The following is an 18,303-nucleotide window of genomic DNA, read 5'->3' on the forward strand; positions in this document are numbered from 1 at the left end:
GGGAGGACAATAGCTTTATAAACAAGTACCTTGGCCTCCCTATGGATGTCTCATGTTGTGGACTGCTCTTCTGATTCTGAAGGAGAAGAAGGGCAGGTGGTGGAAGAAACTGCACTTGGGGATTTGGGGTTGAGTGCTGAGAAGGAAGAAGGAGGAGAGGCAGCAGATACATCAGAAATCCCTATATTTTTGGAACGTGGAAGGGAGAAAGAGGACAGAAGAAGATCAGGCTTGCAAAGAAAAAGCTGAGCAATCACACCACTCCCTAGGGGTAGCTGTGCTGGGATGTTCAGGGCTATAAATTAGCAGCAAGGTCAGGGCCTCGGTGCTGGCTGCAATTGACCTATTTTCAGGGGAGTTCCTGTTCCCAGCATGTACCGCTGTTCCAGCATTGGATCTCTGAGGGCTTTTGTCCTTTGCAACTTGTAACCCTGTTTACTAAAGACTTTATTTTGCTTTCTGATGTGAAAACTTCTATTTTATGTTACTGGAAGAGTATTATCTTAAATTTTGTTGAAGTAAAGCCTTTTTATTTGCTTTACTTGTGTCAAGGCTGTTTCTGGTGTAAAACTGGATATCCTGGTCCTCAAACACTCTCTGCTTCATTTGGAAAAATGCTGCGCTCACAGAGCTCAGCCGGTGTTGTATTTCAGTGTTAATGTAGACTCTTGTGGTGAGGTGGCTGCCAAGGTAGCGGAAATGGTCAACATTTTCTAATATTACACCATTTCTAGCATAGGAGAGGGATTGGCTGGTAAGTACTGGAAGAGCACTTTGGTTTGCTTGATGTTTAATGAGAGGCCAAGCTTCTTGTACGCCATCCAGTAGCCATCTACTGTTATAATTTATAACAGTAGATGTTATATTTTACTATGATCTTACTTTAATTGTGTTTCTGTTTTAATGGATTGTTTTGCTTTTATGTTTTGTGGGCATTTTGACTCATATGTAAGCTGCCCCGAGTCCCTCCAGGGAGATGGTGGTGGGATATAAGAATAAAGTCAGAATAAAGTAAAATAGTAAAAGTAAAAAACTTGGCTTTGGTATCAGGCTTTCAGAGAGGAGTGCAGTGCAATAACAGAGATGGAATATGTGCAATGACTACAGAACTTCTTTGGTCTACAATAATGGATGTGATTTTATATTAGATGTAATGTTTTTAAATGCTTAATACAGTAGAGTCTCATTTGTCCAACCTTCACTCATCCAATGTTCTGTATTATTCAACGCAGTCTACCTCCTGCCTGGATGTACAGCAGTTTCAATACATTGTGATGTTTTGGTGCTAAATTTGTAAATACAGTAATTACTACATAACGTTACCATGTACTAAACTGCTTTTTTTCTGTCGATTTGTTGTAAAACGTGATGTTTTGGTGCTTAATTTATAAAATCATAACGTAATTTGATGTTTAAGAGGCTTTTTCTTAATCACTCCTTATTTTCTAACGTTTTTGCTTATCCAACGTTCTGCTGACCCATTTATGTTGGATAAGCGAGACTCTACTGTATGTAATAATATTATTTTAATTTTAATGTTACTGTAATTGTATGTGTTTTAAGGTATTGTATAATTGCCTATATGTCAGCCACCCTGAGTCGGCCCCTCTTCCTTTTTCCTTCCATTTTCCCCAGCATCATCCTCTTCTCTAAGCTTTCCTTTCTTCTCATAATGTGGCCAAAGTACTTCATCTTGGCCTCTACTATCCTTCCCTCCAGTGAGCAGTCGGGTTTTATTTCTTGAAGTATGGACTGGTTGGATCTTCTGGCGGTCCAAGGCACCCTCAGCACTTTCCTCCAACACCACAGTTCAAAAGCATCTATCTTTCTTCGCTCAGCCTTCCCTATGGACCAGCTCTCACATCTGCCTTTCCAGAATAGGAAACTCCTAGCATCATGTCCCAAATGCACTTTATTAGAGATTTAAGACTGTCTGCACATCACACCTATACATTTTACCTGTCATGTCCAGCACTTTTAAATTTTATTCACTACATTTGGCCCAGCCTTTAGTTTTAAATGCATCATGGTGTTATTGTTTTAATGTTTATTGTCATTGCTTTAATGTTTATTATTTTGCTTTATGAGTTTTATTGTTGTATTTGTTATGCTGTTGTTTTATTGAGGGCCTTGGCCGCACCGAGTCCTTCGGGAGATGTTAGCGGGGTATAAATAAAGTTAATAATAATAATAATAATAATCTGTAGGTTACTACGAGAAATACCATTGCTTTTACTATGCGGATCTTCGTTACCAGTGTGTTATCTCTACCCTTCACTATTTTATTGAGATTGGTCATGGCTCTCCTACCAAGAAGTAAGTGTCTCCTAATTTCCTGGCTGCTGTCTGCATCTTTGAGCCTAGAAATACGAAGTCTGTTACTGCCTCCACGTTTTCTCCCTCTCTATTTGCCAGTTATCAATCAGTCTGGTTGCCACAATCTTGGTTTTTTTATGTTTAGCTGCAACCCAGTCTTTGCACTTTCTTCTTTCACCTTGATTAGAAGGCACCTCAGCTCCTCCTCGCTTTTGGCCATCAAAGTGGTTTTTTTGGGGTTTTTTTTGTCGTGTCAGAGCAACCAGTCCATTATATTACATTTCTAACAGAATAAAGCAAACAAACACAAATACAAAACTTGTGAGTTTGGTAGTTGGTTAAATGTCCTTTGACCAGTATCTGGCCACTTGGAGTGCTTCTGGTGTTGCTGCAAGAAGGTCCTCCCTTGTGCATGTGGCAGGGCTCAGGTTGCATTGCAGCAGGTGGTCAGTGGTTTGCTCCTCTCCACACTCGCATGCCGAGGATTCCATTTTGTAGCCCCATTTCTGAAGGTTGGCTCTGCATCTCGTGGTGCCAGAGCGCAGTCTGTTCAGTGCCTTCCAAGTTGCCCAGTCTTCTGTGTGCCCAGGGGGGAGTCTCTCATTTGGTATCAGCCATTGGTTGAGGTGCTGGGTTTGAGCCTGCCAGTTTTGGACTCTCACTTGCTGAGGTGTTCCAGCGAGTGTCTCTGTAGATCTTAGAAAACTATGTCTTGATTTAAGTTGTTGACGTGCTGGCTGATACCCAAACAAGGGATGAGCTGGAGATGTCTCTGCCTTGGTCCTTTCACTATTGGCGGCTACTTCCCTGCAGATGTCAGGTGGTGCAATACCGGCTAAGCAGTGTAATTTCTCCAGTGGTGTAGGGCGCAGATAATGCGGCATGTCTCATTAAGAGCCACCTCCACTGTTTTAGTGTGGCGAGATGTGTTCCACACTGGGCATGCATACTCAGCAGCAGAGTAGCACAGCGCAAGGGCAGATGTCTTCACTGTATCTGGTTGTGACCCCCAGGTTGTGCCAGTCAGCTTTCGTATGATATTGTTTCTGGCAGCTATCAAAAGAAGCAACCAGCATCAAAGTGGTATCATCTGCATATTTAAGGTTGTTAATGTTTCTTCCAGCAATTTTTATGATAGGTCATGATAGCGTGAGTAAAGTATCAAAATCTGGTTGGAGTTCTGGAGGGACTCTAATAGGCTTGGCAGGGGGATTTGGTCAACCACAGTTAAAATTCATGAGTAAACCAGGGTTTTATTTTTTGGGAGGGGGAGGGGTTGAACTCCTCAAGCGCCCCCCCTCCTCCCCTCCCCTCCCCTCCCCTCCCCTCCTCCCCTCCCCTTGGCTACGGGCTTGCAACGGCCCCTGCGCGCGCCCTCGCGAGTGGCCCCGCCCCCTCCCGCTCCGTCTCCCAGTTCCCGCCTCCCTCCCTCCCTCTCTGCCTCTCAGTCTCTCTCTCTCTCCATCCGCGAAGGAGGAGCCGCAGTGAAGTGAAGGGGAGCCTTGTCCTTCTGCGCGGAGAGAGAGAGGGAGGGAAGGAGGGCGAGATGGCCGCGGAGGAGGGCGAGCCAAAGGCCGGCAGCAGCCACTAGCAGTCCCCCCCCCTTCTCCGCGTCCTCTCGGCCGCCATGTGGGGGAGGCTGCTCTCCGAGCTCGGGCAGAACGGCGACTACCGAGCAGGTAAAAAGGCCGCGCGTCACGTCTGAACGCGGACCCGTGTCGGGGCTGGGAAAAGGGCCTGCCTCTCCCTCGGGGGAAAGGAGGGGGGGAGGGATGGAGGGGAAGGAAAGGAAGCGGGTTTCCCTTCTGTCCTCGGGAGCCAGAAGGCCAGGCAGCTCGCTTGGGGCTATAATTAGCGCTTTCTCCCTCTCCGCCTGGAAATCTGGGCAACGCTGCTTCATCTGGTCTTCCTTGCTTCGTGTGTGTCTATACTAAGGGTTGAAACTATGCTTTAAAGCAGGCTTGGGCAAATTTAGGCCTTCCTGGGGTTTTGGACTCCAACTCCCACCATTCCTCACAGCCTCAGGCCCCTTCCTTTTCCCTCTGAGCCGCTTAAGCTGAAGGAAGGAAGGCCCAAGCTTCCCCAAGCCTGCTTTCAAAAGATAGAGCGGATCTACATAATAGAACTAATCGCAGTTTCATGCCACTTTAACTGCCATGGAATTCTGGGAGTTATAGTTTTTAGGGAAGGCTAAATCAAGACCTTGATACTATCTCAATGGGAACAAGGCGCCTTTGGGTGCATCTGCATGAAAGCTTTCCAAACCTTTTAAGGCCCCTTCCACACAACTGAATAAAACCCCCACATTGTCTGTTTTGAACCGGACTCAGATAATCCAGTTCAAAGCAGATATTGTGGGATTTTCTGCCTTGATATTCTGGGTTATATGGCTGCGTGGAAGGCCCCTAAGACACACACCATTTAAAGACACAGTGATTCGGTTTCATTGCCAAACCGGAGGTTAAACCAACCCCCTCGTAAGGGATTCAGACTTCTATGTAGTGATGATGAAGTGTATGGTGGAGACAACATAAAACCTTTCATTTATGTGTATATTTAAATACATGATACATGATTTAGTACCAACCCCCTCGTAAGGGATTCAGACATATATGTAAATAGTGATGATGAAGTGTATGGTGGAGACAACATAAAACCTTTCCTTTATGTATATATTTAAATATATGATACATGATTTAGTGCTTATTTCACAGACACAGAGCTTTAATAATAATAATAATAATTTAATTTTTGTATCTCGCCATCATCTCCCTGATGGAACTTGGGGCAGCTTACATGGGGACCAAGCCCAGTCAAACAGTTAAAATATATCACAATAAAATACATATACAAAAATCATAAAAACATAAACCATCATACAACCATCATAGAACTTTCTTGTTAAGTTCACGCAACAAACCTTCACACTGCAGTTGACACATTAACATGTGGAGCTGCAGTGGTGCAATGGGTTAAACCCTTGTGTGGGCTGAACTGCTGACCTGAAGTTCAGTGGTTCGAATCCGGGGAGCGGGGTGAGTTCCCATCTTCTTTTGCAGGGACATGAGAGAAGCCTCCCACAGGATGGTAAAACATCCGAGCACCCCCTTGCCAATTCTCTCACACCAGAAGCGACTTGCAGTTTCTCAAGTCACTCTTAACACACAAACCATGTTGCAGCACACAATTTGGGAAGCTTTGATCTGCATAGAATTAATGTATTTGGACACCACTTTAACTGTCATGGCTAAATTCTATGGAATTGTGGGAGTTTTACAAGGTCTTTGTGATTTAAATGATCAGTGGTCTGGAGAACAAGCCCTATGAGTAGCAGCTTAAAGAGCTGGGCATGTTTAGCCTGAAGAAGAGAAGGCTGAAAGAAGACATGAAGGCCATGTATAAATATGTGAGGAGAAGTCATAGGGAGGAGGCTTGTTTTCTGCTGCCCTGGAGATTAGGATATGGAACAATGGTTTCAAACTACAGGAAAGGAGATTCCACCTGAACATGAGGAAGAACTTCCTGACTGCGAGAGCTTTTCAGCAGTGGAACTCTCTGCCACAGAGTGTGGTGGAGGCTCCTTCTTTGGAGGCTTTTAAGTAGAGGCTGGATGGCCATCTGCCGGGGATACTTTGAATGCAGTTTTCCTTCTTCTTGGCAGGAGGTTGAACTGGATGGCCTATGAGGTCTCTTCCAAGTCTATGATTCTCTGCTAGAGAGTGCTGGTGCCTTACCTGAACTACAATTGCCAGGCTTCCATAAATTTGAGTCCTGGCAGTTAAAGTGTTGACAAATTGCATTCATTTTACAGAGTAGATGTTGCCCATAGGGAAAAGAAAATTCAGCCCTGTCCAGTGTTTTTCTTTATGTGGGGTAGCTTAGGAAAAATTGAGAAAAATTTTGAAGGCTAGACCTCTGTATAGTCTCTCTCTCTTTTTTGCACATGGCATTAAAATAAATATAGAAGTCAGGCTGCAATCATGGATACGAAGACACATTGGGACTATAGAGTTAATGCACTTTGACATGACTTTTAATTGCCATTGTTCAATGTTAAGGAATTGTGGAAAAGTCTTACAAGATCTTTAGCCTTCCCTGCCTAAGATTGTGGGAGTTGTCATCTTACAAGATCTTTAGCCTTCCCTGCCAAAGAGTGCTAGTGCCTTAACAAACTATCAATCCCATTGCATTGAGAAATGGCAGTGAAATTTACTGCATTAATTTAGCAGCGTAAATGCACCTCCAGCTGCCTTATAGAAAATGTGTCCTCTCTGCTTCCAGGAAGTGGTGATAGCTGAAAGGAGGAACTTAGGGGTTTTTTTATGTGAAGGAAAGCAATCAGACATTCATAGTCTTGAAAAGAAACCCTTTCCTGTTGAGACGTCAACAAGGACCACTGTTAGCTTAGCATATTTTTTTAAAAACCTGTTGTTTAGATCTGTGGTCATTTTGGCTTGTCTGGTTTACATACCAGTATTTTGATTAATTAAATGATACAGATTAAACTATGATCAAATTATGCCTCATGTTCTTATCCCAAAGGAGACTGATTTATTCGTCAGTCCTTAAACTTTCTTACTGTTGTGGAGCAGTTTGCTTGCAGTATCTGGGAACTAGCTGTTCTTGGCTTCGCAGTGTGTTAGAATAAATTGTCATCCTTTTGGTAACACTGAATTCAATAAATCTGATGAGTGGGATATACAGTTATAAATTGCCAGGGGGTGTAAAAGCTTTAAATAGTCAGCTTTAAGTCATATGTTATAATATTGAAATAGACCATGTTGGTTTTGTTGTATATATCATGTTGATTTTGTTGTTGGCTGCCTCTTTATTCACTGACTTTATAAAGAGAGAGACGATTGTTCTTAAATAAGTGACTTTGTTTTCTAATGTACTGACCCCCCCCCCCCAAAGAAAAAACAAAAACACATACACACACAAACCTAGAAGTTTTCTTGATTTGGTGAGGATGTTATGAGGTGATAGCAGTTCCAGAAATGAATTTGCAGTGTATGTCACTAATATAATTTTATATTTGCTAGTATTTTTTAAAAATAGAAATGGTTTCTTTCCCCTGTAGTGTACAGGAAAATATTACAGTCCCCAAGTTACAAAACAAAATAGATTATGGAGGTTTGTTCTTGAGTTGAATTTATATTAAGTTGGAACAGGAGCATTTTTAAGTGTAACTTCAGCCAAATATATAAATACATATTTCTATGTATAAGCAAGCTTTGGGTAGCATAGGGAAGGGTGAATACCCCTGTGGTGTTTGATTTGCTGTCTGTGCCCGTTCAGAAGACTTCACTTCACTTTCTGTCCCTGTGATAATAGAATTTTGAAAAAAATTGGCTTGTTGTGGAAACAAGGCTTGGCGATAAAGCTTCAGTTGGGATGCCTTTTCTCCATGATAACTCTTTGTAAATGTTTAAGTTCATTGTTTGGTTATATATACTGAGATGCTATCAGGTGCAAAAGCGGGTCCTCCTCAAATTGCTTTTGTTATTTTATTGATTGCAGAATAAAATAGGACAACTTTTAAAATAACAATTAGTTATTAATTTATTTGCACAGTGTGTGCATATGCAAGGTTTACTTTTCAAAATATTGTTCACTTGGACTTTTCCTATTCAGAGCAACTCCCTCTTTGTATTGACTTACCTGATAAAGTTTTCAGTTTCAAAAGGGCTGAAAAAATAGACCATTGCACATTTTAGAGAGCTATAGTAAAACTAAAATAAGTATTCAAAAACTGCTATTCTCTAAAGTGAACCAACCTTTCTCAGTGTGTGGCTGTTAGATGTTTCAGAATATTTTGAATACATCACCCCTGATATTGGGACAATGAAAACCAAGCCCAATAATAAACATTTAATTACTTTTATTCTTAATATAATATTGATTTATTATTGTAGCAGGAAGCCCCAGATAGGAAAAAATGATATACCACAGTTATTTTCATCTTAGGAAAATATGTAGCAGAAAAACAAGTGGTTAAAAGAGTATAAGCCTTTCACAACAATCAGTAGAATTTAATGACAGTTTAGTCTCCTGGAGGAAAAGGACACAGAGGCTTGTGAAAAATGCACAGCTGTTACTAAGAATTGCCAGTGCCTCCTAGCATGTTCTACTGTTACATCAATATTGTTGTATACCTAGATTACTTAAATAATGCTGAAGAGAGGAATAAAACAGAATGATAAAAAGTTTGTTGCTGTTGGATAGAATTGTCCTGCTGACAAACAGAATTTGACATTCTTGTTGTCAGAGCTGGAGCTCATTGTTCTATGTTGATTTTTATTTCAGTTTATTATGTTTACCAAAATCCATATCATCCACTTGAAGCCATGATTATGCCTGTTGAGTGCTAGAGAGCGAGTAGGAGTTCCATTAATTGACTGTTTGGTTTTGCGTTTTCATTGGCTGAGGCATCCAGAATATAACAGTTCTCTGAACCAATCAGATTAGTTTAACTATGATGGCATAATAGTTTAGTAAGAATTTTCTACTTTAGCCATGCTGAATATTTTTTCTTATTACTTTGATGGTTAGCAACCGCTGGCATTAAAATTCTGTTTGTAAAGAATTCTTTTGTTCAGTGTTGCTATGCAAACTGTTACGAAAATGTGTCTTAAACACAAAATTTTAATGTTTGCTGTTCAATGAAGTTATATGCAGAGATATTATTTAGGGAACACTGCTTCATTGGTAGCCCAGATCTAACAGGAGTCCACCTGTTCAAGGCATAGGTTTCAAATGCCAATTACTGTTCGGAAGGATGAGGTTGTTCCTCCATCAGCTCTGTACTATATCTTCAATCTATCAAATGGTGTCTATTGCAGGTTTCCATACTTCTTGTTGTGTTTGTGGAACCCCTTCATCATCCATCATTCTCTGGTAATCTAGTCACCTCATTGCTTCCAAATTTATTTGACAAGGAGAGATCTTTTACAGTTATCACTCTACCGATCGTTGAAGCAATGATTCTCAACATTTTGTTTTTGAGTTACTTTGGACTTCAGTTTTCAAATAGGCTAACCCCTATAGCACATGATGAAAGATTCTGGGAGATGAGGTCCAAAGTATTGGGAGAACCAAACAGTGAGAACTCCTGATTTATAGCATCTCTCACATAATTAATCTTGTACTGTATGTATTATGCAACTATTAAGCCCCAAAGAAAATTGTCCCATGTATTTTTCTGGAATGTGTGAATAGTCATATCTACTGAGTTGTTTCCTTTTCCCACTAAGGCTCAATCTACACTGACTATTTAATGCAGTTTGAAGCTAGCCAAACTACAAACTCCCACAAAAGTGTGTGAAAGAAAGCCCTTAATGAGTATCAATCCTTTGTGGTTTGTGTAATCACAAATCAAGCCTCAACCTGTTTCCAAGATTTCCTGTATAATCATGTGCACAACAAAACCACTTTCTTCAATGTCTGAAACTGCATTAAATGGTCAGTGTAGGTGGGACATGAGTTGGTCATATTGCTATTAAGACTGCTTTTTAGAAAATAAGTTCTGAAAACCTGTCTTCAAGGGTGGCAGCTGTAAAGATAACAGTGATCAATAAATTAGCTGTTTAGGAACTCAAAACATTTATATGTAGTTGCTTGATCACTTATATCCCTCGATTTATAGACATTTTATGGCACCAGCCTGAATTACACAACAGGGCTTTGGGAGGCACTGAATAATTCATTGAGACAAAGTGCACCATGGGCTATTCCACATTCAGATGATTCTTTTTCTTCTTTTTTATGTATGATAAATAGATAGATGTTACAAGTTATGAAGGAGATTCATGTTTCCCCTCAAAGTGGGTCTGCTTCTGTTCTAGTACTTAGATTTTGCTGAAGTATATCACTTCATTATCTTAGAGCCATAGCAATAGATTTCTTTTAAATCAAAATTCACTTTCTCTAATATTTCAAAGGAAGAATGTAGATACTGTGGCATCACTTTGCCTCCTATGATACCATTTTAGTATCTTTGCCTGATAGCAAGTATTGTGAGATTTGTAAGATAAGTGGATTCATTTTAATCTTTTGGTTGGCTAAAGAATGCTATCAACACAAGATTTTTGTTTTGTTTATTTATAGCCAGCATAGTTACCCCAGAACTATACTAGAGTTTGAAGCCTTCAGATTTCTTACAACATGTGACTCTTTCTAATCTGCCCCTGCTCATGCAATACTGATATCATTCCAAGGTGGTATTTGGTAGCATGATTATTACTGGCACCATTCCTTACATTGATAGTCATGAAGATCATTATTGTATTTTAAAAAATATGAAATATGTCACCCATGGCAACATGCAGGTCTGTTAAAAGGGGTAGAGGAAAATAGATTATGTATACAGTGCCCCATCATTTGTAAATGTTTGAAATTGGGGGAGGGGATTGGGCCGGGGGTGTGTGTATCCAGAAGAATGTGTCCACTCTCCCTTTTCTCCAAGGCCACAGGTTACTGATTTTTTTTTAAACAACAACACAAAATTCATGGTCCCCCTACATGAAAATACAACTAAAGTGAGTGCAGTTCATGGGCTGTATGAAGGCCCCAATTGAGCACCTTAGCATTCCAAGGTTTTCTTTTTAAAAAAAACTTTAAAAGACTGTTTGCATATTCTAGGGATGCAGTATACAAATCTGCAGTGTTTGGCATCCAGGATATGCCTTTTTCATAAGAAAATGATTTCCAGTCATCTTTGGTTTTGAAAAATAAGACTCCATGGGCCTAGAACAGTTCAACTGCCCAGATTACATTGAAATTACCCTCCCCCCTATCTCCTCCAGAAAAGGTGAAAGGGGGGCTTCCTGAGTAAAATTGAATACTTTTTGCGATGCCCACCGAAGACCTTAGGAGGTGTTTCTCACCTTTGGATAAACTCGCTTAACCCAGATACAGGTATTGTTCTTTTGATGCCATGTAACTATTAGGAGATTTAGGCCCCTTCTACATTGCCACATAATACAGATTATCAAAGCAGGTAATCCACATTATCTGCTTTAAACTGGATTATATGAGTCTACACTGCCATGTAATCCAGTTCAAAGCTGGTAATCTGGTTTTTATGTGGCAGTGTAGAAGGGGCTTTCATTTTTTTAATTTTAGGTTTTTTTAGCAAATAATTCTTTGCACATGTTTTCCTCAGTAGGTTTGGTACCTACTGAGTGCTGACCCATAGCAGCAATTAATAGACACTGTCCCATCCAACAAAATAGGTCTTGTTTCCAAATGAATGTGCACAGGATTGGACTGTAGATGCATTTCTTAAACCACAAGACGAAAAGTTAATTTACCTATACATCACTAGCTAGAACTATGTGTATATAGCTTGGTTAAATGGATAGGTTCTAGACATTATTGATGCACTCTTAAAAATAAACTCTTGCCTTAAAATGAGCAAAGACATGACTCAACTCATGAAAACTCCTTAGAGTCCAGCATAGAAAAGAAAACAAATGATCAACATAAGGTTTGTGTTAGATCTCTCTCTCTCTCTTTCGGTTTTCATTTTTGGTCAATGTCTTCAAACTTCTCTCCTCCCCCCATGTTTGTCAAAACAAGGTATGTACTCTTTACCTGGATGGGAGAGGACCAATGAATATCAAGTGGTGTCGGCTACATCATATAGGAAGGAATTGGCAAAACCACCTCTTAGTATTCTTTGCATAAGAAAACACTATGTCTGTGGAGTCACCATAAGTTGATAGAAGACTTGAAAGCACAACACCTTTTCTCATCCTTGCAAATTGCAGTGCTAGCCCATGAGTGAATCAACCAAGCCTTACTTGTTTTATTTATTTATTTATTTATTTATTTTTATATATCCCGCTTTATTTCTCCATACGGACACTCAAAGTGGCTCACAATTAAAAACATTACAATTTCAAATGTACAAATATACAATAATAAAACAGTATATCATTATATTTTGAGTATCTACAAATTCAAGTATTGACAAGTATGTGAAAGAGAATTAGATTTAAATTATCCCGCAAAAGTCATGATTGAGTAATTAATTACAGTATTGGACAACTCTTTGTAACATGTTTAAACAGTACAAAAGAGAGTTCCATGATAAAAATTTCTGATACTCTGCTTTTCTAAATGTTTCATGGAAACATAACTGCCTAATTATTCCATAATTTGGATCATTGATCCAGAAACTTTCATCAAATAATTATCCAAATCTGTGCTGTTGTTTATATGTGAGAAGTACAATCTGCTGACAATATGTACTGTTCCTTCAATAAGGTTTTTTTCTTGTCAAATCTTTGTCACAGGTTGTATATAATGAGTGTGACCAACATCATACGTAATGTCATAATTTAAAATTGAACCTATGTGGTGAGATCACAATCTGTTATGAGCTTTAGGAGTCTCATAGATTTGATAGTTGTGTTCAAACATGAAACAACTGCTGAATGGATGAAGATAACTGTCTGGAATAACTCAATCCTACTTTGTCTTTGGAGTGGTGGGATGGGTTGGGGCCTGTGGTGGCAAGGATAAAGTATTTTTAAGTATGTTTTGAGCTTTTAAAGCTCAAAATTGGAGCCCTACAGACAAAAATGGAGAAGTGCTAGTCTGCAAGAATGCTGCCTGGTCTTTGCAAGAACAGGAATTAATGGTGAGTTTATGATATTTTCTGATTAATGATTTGGTCCTTTGTGAGGAGCTGCACTGGACTGATAGAGCTTATGTTGAAGATTTTAGGTTCAATCCCCAGAATCTCTAAGGGCCCTTCCATACAGCCATATAGCCCAGAATATAAATGCAGATAATCCACAATATCTACTTTGAACTGGGTCATCTGAATCCACACTGCCATGTGACTCAGTTCAAAGTAGATAATGTAGGATTTTACACAGCTGTGTGAAAGGGACCTAAGGAGGGAAGGAAGATATCAGTCTGAAACCCAGAGAGCTGCCAGTCCCTGGCAAAAATATTGGTCTAGACTAGGGGTCCTCAAACTAAGGGCCGAGGGCCGAATACGGCCCTCCAAGGTCATTTACCCCGGCCCTCGCTCAGGGCCAATCTAAGTCTGAAACGACTTGAAAGCACACAACAACAACAATCCTATCTCATCAGTCAAAAGCAGACCCACACTTCCAATTGAAATACTAATATGTTTATATTTGTTTAAATTGTTCTTCATTTTAATTAGTGTATTGTTTTTAAATGTTTTTTTGCACCACAAATAAAATATGTGCAGTGTGCATAGGGATTCATTCATGCTTTTTTCAAATTATAATCCGGCCCTCTCAACAGTTTGAGGGACTGTGACCTGGCTCTCTGTTTAAAATGTTTGAGGACCCCTGGACTAGACCAATGCTTCTCAAAATGGGTGATATTGCCTCTGGGATTTGTTGGAAAAATCCATGGGGGCGGTGGTAATCTTGGGTGCCATTGGGGGCAGGCAGAGGAAGCATAAGGAAAATAAGAGATTTATTTTTTTTAAGTTTGTAAATGTTTCACTGTTGTGTACCATAGAGTCACAGTGATCACTTTATTTACCAAATGAACATACAAAATCCAAGTTATAACTGTCAGTAGTCAAGTCTACTGACAGGTCTTACCAAGCAAGTGCTGGCAGGTGACAGTGTCATGCATTGTCGGGAAGTCCAGCATGCATCAGCAGGAATATCCACATGTCATGATATTTCTTGATACAATTTAATATCAAATAGATACATCTAATGCAGAGCAGTGAACAAAACCCATTTTATTAGTTTTCTTATTTTTTAAAAAAAAATACAGCATCTTATTGTATTGTAGGATGTAGGTAGAAATACATATACATAAAAGAGTGCAAATTTGTTACTGCATCTTTCTGTTTGTTCTCTTAAAGAAGGAGGGACAAGTAATTTTTTTTCAGAAAAGGGGAGGTAGGCCAAGTAAGTTTGGGAACTTGGTCTAGACTGATGAATGTTCTGACTCAGTAAATGCACCAATGACATGCGATCTGAACAGAAAGTGGGGTCTTGTTTGAATTTGTACTACTGGTGTTCTTAGACTTCCTGTATATTCTGCATCATATTCAGATTACACAGTGCAGTAACTTGAAAAAAAATGTTTTGGGATGAACTGAAAGCTAAAGAACTCTCATTGACCTTATATCTTTCATACAGTATTTTTTAATATTGACAGTACAGTAAAATACAAAACAATTTTCTAACAGTACAGCATCTTTAATACAGTAGTTTTGGTCTGCACAACCTTGATTTTTCAAGGATTTCTATTATACCTGCCACTTAACAGGTATAATAATTCCCATGTCTTTCTGGCAATTTCTTTGTCTTTCCTTTAATGATGGGGATTTGTGCTGGAATTGCCTTGAATAGTGGCATTGCTTCTCTGGTCACCCAGTTTGACTTTTTAAAAATGTCTTTTGAAGAAATACTGTAACGTGCCTGGGCACACAATTACATAATGAGCAAGCGAGGGATAAAATAAATCTCAAAGCAGATGGAGGCTCACATGGAACATCGCATTTTCTTCTGGGGATGGTGGCTGAGGGTGGCTGAAAGGGAGGAAACAAGAACACAGCTGTGTCTATATTTGCACCTAACCATTGTGATGGGCAGTTTCTGGAGTTAATGCTCAGTTGCAATCTTCATGCACTTGGTTATGCTGCAGTGATGAGCAGCTGATCATTTCTCCAACATTTAGACTTAAGAATATCATATTTCAGATAAAGAACTGTAAACAACCATCCTTATTAAACATTGTAAAATAAAATCAGCATTGTTGGGAATCAGTAATGAATGAAAAATACATTCATTGTTCAATCTCACAAAGGGTGCAGTCTTCTCAGTTGCATGTTAGATTCATCCTTGTTTGGCAGTAGACAGTGGTCTTCGCCTAACATCCTAGCAGAATGGGCATTTATTAAATAGCTTGCTTGTTAATATTAAGTACAGCATATAAAATACCTTTTCTGTGCATTGCTTTTATGGACAGTGACAGTCCAGCTTCATAGATAAAAAACGTCTTAAATTGATAATCTTAGGAGGGCCAAAGGTCCTGAAGTTGTTTGATTGTACATGGAGGAGCAGATGTCATTGTTAAAGGAAAAGCCATTTGTTGTTCCTTATATGCTATAATAGGAGGTAAGCTGCTTGTGCACTTGTCTCCAGGATCAACTGCTCTGCCTTCCATATAACTTTCAAATCCTATCTTTGGTTTGTAATCTGATGTGTAGGAGTTGAACACAACATACAAGCTGTTTGTTCATTTACTACATAGGTGCACTTATATGTTCTGTTCTTCATTAACCAGTTGTGTTTTCAGAGACTTCGTTAGCATTTGGGGCATTTCTTTTCAAAGATTCTCATCCTTTACCAAATTTATAGTAATTCATACCATACATTAAACTCAGTTCTTAAATTTTTCTGGTTTTCCCTTCTTCTCTGATTACATTCAGTTGTAAAGATTCCACAAAATTGAGTCTAGTAGTGGGATGTTAGTGCTATATATATGTTGCAAAATATGTCTTGCCAGTTCAATTTGTTGCTTATGTTTCTTTTATGGTAAAACTGACATTTTTGCATTAATGGGGTGAAAAATACTGTATATTTTTGACATATGTACTACAATAGTTTGATGTGTCTTAATTTACTGGATTATTTTTTTTAAAAAATAATGGCAAACCATGGCATTAACAAGGAGCAGTTTCCACTTCCCAAGTGTAGGAACTTAGAGATAACCATAGGTTTGTGAAATCATCTACTCATATTTCGCATCAGGACATAATGAAATGAGAGAAAGGATAGTGAATACTGCCCAGCTTGCTGTAAATATTGCTGTTGCTTTATTCTAGTGCCCTCTTCTAAAGGTGATGAAACAATCTGATTATGAAATTTACATGACTCATATTGTTTGATTACAGGTAGGATTACTATGAATTGAGTGTTGTAAAAGTAGTATAGGGTTTGTTCATATGTCTTTTATATATTTGGGTGATTTTTGTATGAATGTGAATAGTACAAGGGTTATATTGTCCTTTGTGCTTTGCATTGAGTTTCTTTCCTGACATACATAACTATTACAAGGCTGGAATTATTTGGCACCAGGGAGGAATGCTTAATGTAAATTGGTTATTAGATAAGAGCAGATAAAAGGCATTTACTGTATATGCCACTTGGATTCCGTAGCTTAAAATGTTCACATGGGTAAACTCTGAGCATAGCGGAGTATTCTCTACAAGTTTATTTGGGGGTCTGTATGATCTTGTATAAATTTTGCAAAGAGCAAGGTATAGAACAGGGGTTCTCAAACAAAGGCCCGTGGGCCGGGTGTGGCCCTCCAAGGTCATTTACCTGGCCCTCGCTCAGGGTCAACCTAAGTCTGAAATGACTTGAAAGCACACAACAACAATTATTATTTATTTATTATTTACGTCACTTTTATCCTGCTCTTTTCAGCCCAAAGGCGAATCAGGCCGGCACACAGTCCGGCAACAATTAGATGCCACACACACACACATATATATATATATATACATATATTAGTTAAAAGCAAATAAAACACATCCTAAAATCCATATAAAAATCATAGAGGCTATAAAAACTATAAAAATCTATAACAATGTCTTCCAGTCCAATTTCTATCTCATCAGCCAAAAGCAGGCCCATACTTCCCATTGAAATACTAATAAGTTTATATTTGTTAAAATTGTTCTTCATTTTAATTATTGTATTGTTTTAAAGTGTTTTTTGTACTACAAATAAAATATGTCCAGTGTGCATAGGAATTCATTCATGTTTGTTTCAAATTATAATCCAGCCCTCCAACAGTTTGAGGGATGGCGACCTGGCCCTCTATTTAAGAAGCTTGTGGACCCCTGCCATAGACCATGGTATCCTTCTGGTATGCCTCGCAGAAATGGTTCTGGGAGGTACTGTTTTGCAGTGGCTCCGATCCTTCCCAGAAGGTGTTGTTGGGAGACACCTGCTCAGCCCCATTGTCTTGTGGGGTTCTGCAGGGCTCATTACTTCCCCCCATATTACTTAACATCTACATGAAGCCATTGAGAGAGATCATCCGGAGTTATGGGGTTTGTTGTCATAAGTACGCAAATGATGTACAACCCTATCACTCCTTTTCACCTGCAGCTAAGGAGGTGTTCAGCCTATAAAGCCCTAAACAATTCCAGTCAAACTTACCTATCCAAATGTATCTCCCTTTTAATTCCAGAGTACCGAGTCTTCCAATATAAGAGCAGCTGCCACCATCACTTCCCAATCCTACCTGTTGTCCTTTCCCTCCATCACAACTTCTTGGTTTAAGTGGATAAAGATGAATTTCCTGATGAAAAGTTCTTAGCAATACAATGACAACTTAAAAATGCAGCACACATATAGCTAATATTGTCCAGTTTTTGAGTGGTTGTAATAGTGTGGTGAGGGTCATTTTTCTTAAAGGTCTTATCCGCTCTTCAACGTGTAGCTACTCAGTGAGCTTTTGAGCTATTACAATGTAGTGCAGTGGTAATATGATTGTCCCGAGGCTTGGTTTTGGCAAATCTGTATCTTTGTTTGGAAGTATGCAAAAGCTTTGTGCAGTCAAGCCTTGCTTAGTGTTCTACAGTTCGTTAATTTTACAGAACAGCCCCAACTGTTGTTATATTTTCCTTTTAAAAATGGTTTTCAGTAACTGCAAACTCTGAAAAGGCCGCATTACAGTTTTCAGAACCTACAGGTGATAGCACATTCTGTCCAGAACTGCATAAAATTCAGTTCGGCAAACATGGTGTAAAGCACCCTGAAGATGTACAAAAGAGCCTTCTCATTTGCAATAATGGAGGACAGTGACTATAGGGTAAAGAGTGCATTGGTTAGAAAGAATAGGGAGGTGAGCCAGCATAGCAGGCATGAGCTAATTCTTTGCTTTTGTATGCCAAAATGAAATAAGAAACATCTGCAACTCAGATTTCTATTTTTGCTATGGCTATGTAAAAGTTGATAGGCA

The 18,303-nt window shown here is 39.3% G+C and overlaps 1 protein-coding gene across 2 annotated transcripts in view; it reads left to right on the forward strand.

The window, feature by feature from the left end:
- Nucleotides 1-18,303, forward strand: part of CEP85L (centrosomal protein 85 like) — a 140,725-nt gene that overhangs the window by 20,949 nt on the left and 101,473 nt on the right. Inside the window, exon 1 of one of the 2 annotated variants that reach the window (XM_060753243.2) lies at nucleotides 3,741-3,995. The exons of the other annotated variant lie outside the window; for it this stretch is intronic. Coding sequence (XP_060609226.2) covers nucleotides 3,944-3,995 — 52 coding nt within the window. The 5' untranslated portion in view covers nucleotides 3,741-3,943. Of the gene's footprint in view, nucleotides 1-3,740; nucleotides 3,996-18,303 lie in introns of those variants that run through there. 2 annotated transcript variants of the gene reach the window in all.

This window comes from Anolis sagrei, chromosome 1, assembly GCF_037176765.1.
Source record: "Anolis sagrei isolate rAnoSag1 chromosome 1, rAnoSag1.mat, whole genome shotgun sequence".
Lineage (NCBI taxonomy): Eukaryota > Metazoa > Chordata > Lepidosauria > Squamata > Dactyloidae > Anolis > Anolis sagrei.